Source organism: Cherax quadricarinatus, chromosome 93, assembly GCF_038502225.1.
Source record: "Cherax quadricarinatus isolate ZL_2023a chromosome 93, ASM3850222v1, whole genome shotgun sequence".
Taxonomy (NCBI): Eukaryota; Metazoa; Arthropoda; class Malacostraca; order Decapoda; family Parastacidae; genus Cherax; species Cherax quadricarinatus.
In genome coordinates, this window is record NC_091384.1 from 2,975,524 (window position 1) to 2,985,523 (window position 10,000).

The 10,000-nt window shown below is 43.8% G+C and overlaps 1 protein-coding gene across 1 annotated transcript in view; it reads left to right on the plus strand.

The window, feature by feature from the left end:
* The window catches only part of LOC128703484 (thrombospondin type-1 domain-containing protein 7B), a gene marked incomplete at its 5' end in the record, with an annotated part of 69,819 nt that extends 61,212 nt beyond the window's left edge, over positions 1-8,607 (plus strand). The window contains 2 exon segments of the mRNA XM_070104623.1: positions 131-215; positions 5,994-8,607. Of these exon segments, the coding sequence (XP_069960724.1) occupies positions 131-215; positions 5,994-6,069 (161 nt within the window).
* Between the last annotated feature and the right edge of the window lie 1,393 nt (positions 8,608-10,000).

Consider the following 10,000-nt stretch of genomic DNA (forward strand, 5'->3'; position numbering starts at 1 on the left):
ACAGATCTTTCCTTACCCATATCACCCCTGTTCCTGTAGATAGATAGATAGATAGATAGCAATAACTGTTGCATGTTTATCTATTCATAGTTGAACACATTTTGTTGTTTCCTGGGTACAACGTCATCAGAGGACATCAATGTGTGGATGTTCGCTATGGTGGGCGTAGGCAGCGCCTTCGTAATCTTTGTGGTGATCTCCATGTGTCTCCTGTGGTAAGTGTCCTCCTGTGGTAAGCGTCCTCCCATGGAAAGTGTCCTGTGGTAAGTGTGGAAAATAATGTATTTTCTAGAAAAAATACAGTGTGTTTTTTATGTAAATTAGTGTAGCATACTGTATTTAATAAAAATTTATGTTATAAAAAATGGGAAGCCTGCGCCTGTGCAGAGAAGGAACTTGCCATTGTTTTTTGAATTGAGTAACAAACGTTAGTGAATATTGGGAAGAATTTTCGTGCTCTAGAGGTAAAATTGGGCTGACACCTCTCAAATAGGAGCCGAAATTGTTGGATGTGCATTCCTGCATAACTTGAGATATCAGGCGACTGGACAAGACAGCTCCAGGAACCTCAGATAAGTCTGTTAATGTTTAACCCTGGCCAGTGTTATTTTCATGTATAGACAGTGAGGTTTTCTGAGTAGGATACACTTTAATCTCCAGTCAAATTGGTGAGTGATATTAAGATATATTCTCCTTTCTTTCTTTCTTTCAACACACCAGCCATATCCCACCAAGGCGGGGTGGCCCAAAAAGAAAAACGAAAGTTTCTCTTTTAAATTTAGTAATTTATACGGGAGAAGGAGTTACTAGTCCCTTGCTCCCAGCATTTTAGTCGCCTCTTACAACACGCATGGCTTATGGAGAAAGAATTCTGTTCCACTTCCCCATGGAGATAAGAGGAAATAAACAAGAACAAGAACTAGAAAGAAAATAGAAGAATACCCAGAGGGGTGTGTATATATATATGCTTGTACATGTATGTATAGTGTGACCTAAGTGTAAGTAGAAGTAGCAAGACATACCTGAAATCTTGCATATTTATGAGACAGACAAAAGACACCAGCAATCCTACCATCATGTAAAACAATTACAGGTTTTCATTGTACGCTCACTTGGCAGGACGGTAGCACCTCCCTGGGCGGTTGCTGTTTACCAACCTACTACCTAGGATATATTCTCCTTCTGTTATGTAAATTGTATATATATAATCAATTATTAATTTTAATATACAGTCCACAAATGAAATATGTATCACCAGAATTCCTGGTGATACATTTTTCATTTGTAATTAATAGGTCTAGAGCAACTTGTGGATATGACAGTGGTAGGTATCGAAGGGGGACATTTCTGCGACCTAGGTGTCCAAAATTCCTACTTATCTATGTAACTGATAAATAATAATTATCTTTGTTATCATTTACTGTTATGTACATGAGTTACATTCAGATAAATGTAATTTTCCACGGTAAGTGTCCTGTAGTAACTGTCTTCCTGTGCTGAGTGTCCTCCTGTGGTAAATGTCCTCCCATGGTGTCCTGTGGTAAGTGTCCTGTAGTAACTGTCCTCCTGTGGTGAGTGTCCTCCTGTGCTGAGTGTCCTCCTGTGGTAAATGTCCTCCCATGGTGTCCTGTGGTAAGTGTCCTGTAGTAACTGTCCTCCTGTGGTGAGTGTCCTCCTGTGCTGAGTGTCCTCCTGTGGTAAATGTCCTCCCATGGTGTCCTGTTGTAAGTGTCCTGTAGTAACTGTCCTTCTGTGGTGAGTGTCCTCCTGTGGTAAGTGTCCTCCTGTAGTAAGCATCCTGTGGTAAGTGTCCTCCTGGGGTAAGTATCCCCCTGTGGTAAGTGTCCTCCTGTGGTAAATATCCACCTGTGATAAGTATCCTCCTGTGGTAAGTGTCCTCCCATGGTAAGCATCCTCCTGTGGTAAGTGTCCTGTAGTAACTGTCCTCCTGTGATGAGTGTCCTCCTGTGGTAAGTGTCCTCCTGTAGTAAGCATCCTGTGGTAAGTGTCCTCCTGGCATAGCATCCCCCTGTGGTAAGTGTCCTCCTGTGGTAAATATCCACCTGTGATAAGTATCCTCCTGTGGTAAGTGTCCTCCCATGGTAAGTGTCCTGTAGTAACTGTCCTCCTGTGGTAAGTGTCCTGTAGTAACTATCCTCCTGTGGTGAGTGTCCTCCTGTGGTAAGTATCCTGCTGGGGAAAGTGTCCGCCTGTGGTAAATGTCCTGTAGTAAGTGTTCTCCTGTGGTAAATGTCCTGTAGTAAGTGTCCTCCTGTGGTAAATGTCCTGTAGTAAGTGTCTTCCTGTGGTAAACATTCTGTGGTAAGTGTTCTCCTATGGTAAGTGTCCTCCTATGGTGAGCATCCTCTTGTGGTAAGTGTCCTTTGGTAAGTGTCTTCCTGTGGTAAATATCCTGTAGTAAGTGTCCTCCTGTGGTGAGTGCCCTCCTGTGGTAAGTGTCCTATGGTAAACATCCTGTGGTAAGTGTCCTGTGGTAAGTGTCTTTTTGTGGTAAACATCCTGTGGTAAGTGTCCTGTGGTAAGTGTCTTCCTATCTTAAGCATCCTGTGGTAAGTATCCTCCTGTGGTAAGTGTCCTACTGTAGTATGTGTCCTGGAGTATACCTAGAGAGGGTTTCAGGGGTCAACACTCCCACAGCCCGGTCTGTGACCAGGCCCTCATGGTGGATCAGGACCTGATCAACCAGGCTGTTACTGTTGGCGCATGCAACCTGACGTATGAACCATAGTCCTGCTGGCCAGGTACTAACTTTAGGTGCCTGTCCAGCCCCTTCTTGAAAACAACCAGGGGTCTATTGGTAATCCCCCTTATGTATGCTGGGAGGCAGTTGAACAGTCTTGGACCCTTGACACTTATTGTGTTGTCTCTTATTGTGCTAGTGGCACCCCTGCTTTTCATTGGGGGAATGTTGCATCATCTGCCGAGTCTTTTGCTTTTATAGGGAGTCCTGTGGTAAGTGTCCTGTGGTAAGTGTCCTGTGGTAAGTGTCCTGTGGTAAGTGTCCTGTGGTAAGTGTCCTTCTGTAGTAAGTATCCTGTTGTAAGTGTTCTCCTGTGGTAAATGAAAAACCATACATAGACCAGGCCATGGAAGGGGGGGCACTGACCCCCGGAACTCCCTGCAGGTGTGAGATGACCCCTGTGACAACGTTTTGGTCCACATGGACCACTGTTACATCCCGCATAGTGGTACAGGATGGGGCAAAATGTCTTCATAAGGGCCAGAGGCACACATTGCCTGGTAGTAAGATGTTCCTTCCATATGTATTTAAATATATCTCTATAAAGAGTCTGTTGCAATATATCTTTATGAAAAGTCTATTTAAATATATCTTTGTAGTCTGTTAAAATATATATTTCCAAGATATGGTACTATATACCCCAAATGGCACTCCTTACACTATACCATACTCTAATATACCCTTACCTCACCTATGGTATTATTGCTTGGGGAGTGACTATGGAGGGGTGTTAATGTTGCAGTTTAAAAACTGTAGTGTAAAGCACCCTTCTGGCAAGACAGTGATGGAGTGAATGATGGTGAAAGTTTTTCTTTTTCGGGCCACCCTGCCTTGGTGGGAATCGGCCGGTGTGATAATAAAAAATAAAATAATAAGCCATTAAAAGCCTTTGGGTTATTAATGGTTTTAATAACCCAATGTAACTACCATGTTGGGTTATTAGACCATTGATAACCCAATGAAAAACCGCTGTGTGGATGATGACCAATTCCTGTGCCAGACAACACACCCCTTCACTCTTCAAAAGGTTGTATGTACTTAATGTACAAAATATACACTCATATTACTGTGCCTGCTACTTAGGTGAGTGAGCTGGCTCAATCGCTAGCGCACTCAGCTCACACACTGAGGTCTGGGGTTCGCATCTCCGGTACGGCTGGATAACATTAGGATGTGTTTCCATAAGACGCCTGCTGTCCATGTTCACCCATCAGTATACCTGGAGTTTACCTGGAGAGAGTTCCGGGGGTCAACGCCTCCGCGGCCCGGTCTGTGACCAGGCCTCCTGGTGGATCAGAGCCTGATCAACTAGGCTGTTACTGCTGGCTGCATGCAAACCAACGTACGAGCCACAGCCACAGCCGCATCCTGGGACAAAATTGACCTAATTTGCCTGAAATGCTCTGCATAACAAGCAGCTTTCTATACAGTAGTGTGTCATTGATATCAGCTAGGCCTATATACCTTGTATATGCAGCTGTAGAAATAAAGATATTATTATTTTATGCCTGAAGAGGATTTTGGAGATCAGTATCCCCATGGCCCAGTCTGTGGCCAGGTATATATACATAGAACATTAAACTCAAATATATACCCTCCTCTCAAACTACTACGTACTTAATAACTACAACAGAATACACAGGCACAACACAGGGCACAAAACTCTCTTTGACATCCCTCATGTCCATCTCACCCTACACTAAAATGCAATGCACATAAAGGGCCCCAAGATCTGGAATTCGCTGCCTGAACCAGCAACAGTTCCCTTGCCTGCCAATCAATTCAGGACTATACTTAAAAATCATCCCATTTCCCAAAATAAACTATACCTGGAGTATACCTGGAGAGGGTTTCAGAGGCCAACACCCCTGCGGCCCGGTTGTACCGGCACTGTACTAAATCATTCAACCAGTTTGAAATGAAAGTTAAGACACTTGTGCAACATCTGGTTATCTTTATTGTAGATGTTTCGCCACCCAGTGGCGAAACATCTACATGATTATATACACCTGGAAAATCCTAGAGGGACTAGTACCGAACTTGCACACGAAAATCACTCACTACGAAAGCAAAAGACTTGGCAGACGATGCAACATCCCCCCAATGAAAAGCAGGGGTATCACTAGCACGTTAAGAGACCATACAATAAGTGTCAGGGGCCCGAGACTGTTCAACTGCCTCCCAGCATACATAAGGGGGATTACCAACAGACCTCTGGCAGTCTTCAAGCTGGCACTGGACAAGCACCTAAAGTCAGTTCCTGACCAGCCGGGCTGTGGCTCGTACATTGGTTTGCGTGCAGCCAGCAGCAACAGCCTGGTTGATCAGGCTCTGATCCACCAGGAGGCCTGGTCACAGACCGGGCCGCGGGGGCGTTGACCCCCGGAACTCTCTCCAGGTAAACTCCAGGTAATAAAGATAACCAGATGTTGCACAAGTGTCTTAACTTTCATCTTGTCGGTATTGTATACCTGTCTTGTACAGTTTGAAATGACTCGAAAATTCCCTCAAAATTTAGGACCACACGATTAAACTAAAACATTAATATATGCTTAAAATTATACTGTTGCATCGTTGTCATTTTAATATTGTTATTTGTTTTATGTTACTTTACTATTATAAATCTTATTAATTATAAAATTTTTGACTACTTCACTTTAGTAGTAAGGTAGAATTATAAATTACTAAAAATTACTACTCTATAAGCTATGTCTAGCTTTAAGTAGTGTGTAAGCATTAGTACAGCTACTCCTCACTTAACAACCTACTTGTTTAACGACCGCTCAGATTTACAACCAGTTCTCCAACCGGTATGAAAACCCAAGTACAGCCTCTCCTCACTTAAATAAGGAGTTCTGTTCCTAAGACCACATCGGTAAATGAAGTCGTCGCTAAGTGAGGAGCATACTATAATGGTAGTGGGTTTGTGTAAACCATCTTTGATAATGTTTTAATGTCATATTTGCACCATTTACAACATTTATGGTATATTTTTAAATGTTTATACAGCTGTGTAATGTATATTGTAATAAAAAGATTAGAGGAAATCAGTTCTAATATACATTATTTAGGTATGCATACTGGTCAGAGAACCTGTCGTAAGTCCGACTTCCGATTAATGTTATTGTCTAATGAATTAACAGTGGTGAATGAGGGGTTCAAAGAGTGATCTGTAAATTGAAAGTCCAATGGTCTACCATCTAATGCATGATAATATCTGGTTTCTCCTCAGTCAAAGTCCAAGAGAGCACACAACAACACCATTGACATTGAGAAGACAGAAGAATCTCCGTCACCGCCCTGTGTGAGGTGGAAGTTCCATCACTGCCCTGTGTGAGGTGGAAGTTCCGTGACCACCCTGTGTAAGGTGGAAGTTCTGTCACCGCCCTGTGAAAGGCAGAATTACTACTGTCAGTGTACTATGTAACACAGAAGGACTTCCATCACTGTCATGTGGGAGGCAGGGCTACTACTGCTGGCACTTCGTGACCCACAGGACTTCTGTCACTGCCATGTAAGAGGCGGAACTACTGCTGTCAGCACTCCATGTAACACAGAAGGACTTCCATCACTGCCATCTTAGAGACAGTACACCACCATCATCATTACTCTGGGTTCCTCTGTCTTCCGAGACTTGTCATATACAAATGGTCGAAGTATCGTTCAGGACCATCAGCGTTGTCAGTCAGTCTGGGATGACACAAGTGTTGACAGTCAGTCTAGGATGACACAACAGTGTAGACAGTCAGTCTAGGTTGACGCAACAGTGTCGAAGATATATATTAATCCTCTGGACTATTCAACGTGTGCTAAAATATTACTCCGGACCGCATAGAAATGTCACTCAGCTGGTCCACTCAACTCACAAGTGTTGTGTATTGCTGTAATCTGAAGCTAAAGTGTTTTTACATAGGTTTAAAGTGTTGCATCTTGGTCCAGAAGCTATAGCTTTGCCTACTAGTGTGTTTGCTGGTCAGTGACACATAAACAGCTATGCAGTGTGGTGTTGTGGCCAGACTTTGTTTACTCTTAGACATGTGTTCAACCGGCTTCTAGTAAGATGCTCATCTTGAGGTGAACTCTTATTGCTTCTTAGACAATTGACAGAAGAGACGTAAAGAGTTGATTAAATATTCATAATTAGCCCTGCCATTACTGTTGTGTGTTATTCGTGTAATCAGCAATGTAACACTGTGAGTTTCATTTGATCAAAGACATTTGGTGTTGCATCAATAAGTTGGGACCTTGAGACACCTTTGGCCAGAGACATTTGGATGTATTCATGGCTTGATTCAAGGAAATGCTCCAGTTTTCAAGAACAGCTCTAATTTTCTAGATCAAGGGCTCTTCAGAGGCACCAAGGCACCTTCCTTGAAGATCCCTGTATCTCCAAAATGCAGGGAACAAAGGATGAATGAAGCACTGCAGGACACCTTGGATGACAGGCCTTGGGTGTTGCTTGCATCATCAATAACACGGCACCTTGAAACACTCTTCCTTCAATGACAATAACTCATTTATCTTCATAAATGTGAGCCCAAGTTTGTTAAACACAAATTATCTTTATATCTTTAATAGTGAGCTGGATAGCGTTCAACCTTTCTTATCCAGTTTGTATGTTGTTCATTCCACGTACAACTGTTCCATAACATTCCACGTATGACTGTTCCATAACATTCCATGTACAACTGTTCCATAACATTCCATGAACGATTGTTCCATAACTTTCCACCTACGACTGTTCCATAACATTCCATGTACGACTGTTCCATAACATTCCATGTACGACTGTTCCATAACATTCCATGTACGACTGTTCCATAACGTACCAAAATAATATAATATCATTCTCATGACACAGACATAAATGGAATTCACAGAAATACTTTCAAAAATGATTTCTTGATGAGAGTCAATTAAGACAACAATTGAAACTAAATAATTATGGGTCAATTTTCTTACAGAAAAAAACAATTTGGCTATAAAAATAATTTGTTTCAAGGGAAATTATTTGGATTTTTAATATATTTAGGATTATATAAATGGTGTATGATAGCTGTCTCTTGTTCCACGGTGGAGGAGTAGACAGTAGGTGTCACTCTTTCACCTGTTTATGACTTAATTTGACTGGGCACATTTTGTTCCCATGTTTTGCTGTCTCTTCTCTGACAGCCAGACTGTCTAGTTCCCTTCTGTCTGCTATCTCTAATGTCCTCTCCTTCTATCTATCATGTCTTCTTCTATCTATCATGTCTTCTTCTATCTATCATGTCTTCTCCTATCTATCATGTCCTCTTCTCCCATCTGTCATGTCCTCTCCCAATTTATTATGTCCTCACCTCCCATCTATCATGTCCTCTCCCCCATCTATCATGTCCTCTCCCCCATCTATCATGTCCTCTCCCCCATCTATCATGTCCTCTCCCCCATCTATCATGTCCTCTCCCCATTTATTATGTCCTCACCTCCCATCTATCATGTCCTCTCCCCATCTATCATGTCCTCTCCCCAATCTATCATGTCCTCTCCCCATCTATCATGTCCTCTCCCCATCTATCATGTCCTCTCCCCATCTATCATGTCCTCTCCCCAATCTATCATGTCCTCTCCCCATCTATCATGTCCTCTCCCCATCTATCATGTCCTCTCCCCAATCTATCATGTCCTCTCCCCATCTATCATGTCCTCTCCCCATCTATCATGTCCTCTCCCCCATCTATCATGTCCTCTCCCCATCTATCATGTCCTCTCCCCCATCTATCATGTCCTCTCCCCATCTATCATGTCCTCTCCCCCATCTATCATGTCCTCTCCCCATCTATCATGTCCTCTCCCCATCTATCATGTCCTCTCCCCCATCTATCATGTCTCTCCCCATCTATCATGTCCTCTCCCCCATCTATCATGTCCTCTCCCCCATCTATCATGTCCTCTCCCCATCTATCATGTCCTCTCCCCATCTATCATGTCCTCTCCCCAATCTATCATGTCCTCTCCCCCATCTATCATGTCCTCTCCCCATCTATCATGTCCTATCCCCATCTATCATGTCCTCTCCCCATCTATCATGTCCTCTCCCCATGTCCTCTCCCCATCTATCATGTCCTCTCCCCCATCTATCATGTCCTCTCCCCATCTATCATGTCCTCTCCCCATCTATCATGTCCTCTCCCCATCTATCATGTCCTCTCCCCAATCTATCATGTCCTCTCCCCATCTATCATGTCCTCTCCCCCATCTATCATGTCCTCTCCCCCATCTATCATGTCCTCTCCCCATCTATCATGTCCTCTCCCCCATCTATCATGTCCTCTCCCCATCTATCATGTCCTCTCCCCCATCTATCATGTCCTCTCCCCCATCTATCATGTCCTCTCCCCATCTATCATGTCCTCTCCCCCATCTATCATGTCCTCTCCCCATCTATCATGTCCTCTCCCCATCTATCATGTCCTCTCCCCATCTATCATGTCCTCTCCCCATCTATCATGTCCTCTCCCCCATCTATCATGTCCTCTCCCCATCTATCATGTCCTCTCCCCCATCTATCATGTCCTCTCCCCATCTATCATGTCCTCTCCCCATCTATCATGTCCTCTCCCCATCTATCATGTCCTCTCCCCCATCTATCATGTCCTCTCCCCATCTATCATGTCCTCTCCCCCATCTATCATGTCCTCTCCCCATCTATCATGTCCTCTCCCCATCTATCATGTCCTCTCCCCATCTATCATGTCCTCTCCCCCATCTATCATGTCCTCTCCCCATCTATCATGTCCTCTCCCCCATCTATCATGTCCTCTCCCCATCTATCATGTCCTCTCCCCATCTATCATGTCCTCTCCCCATCTATCATGTCCTCTCCCCATCTATCATGTCCTCTCCCCAATCTATCATGTCCTCTCCCCATCTATCATGTCCTCTCCCCAATCTATCATGTCCTCTCCCCCATCTATCATGTCCTCTCCCCATCTATCATGTCCTCTCCCCATCTATCATGTCCTCTCCCCATCTATCATGTCCTCTCCCCCATCTATCATGTCCTCTCCCCATCTATCATGTCCTCTCCCCATCTATCATGTCCTCTCCCCATCTATCATGTCCTCTCCCCAATCTATCATGTCCTCTCCCCATCTATCATGTCCTCTCCCCATCTATCATGTCCTCTCCCCATCTATCATGTCCTCTCCCCATCTATCATGTCCTCTCCCCATCTATCATGTCCTCTCCCCATCTATC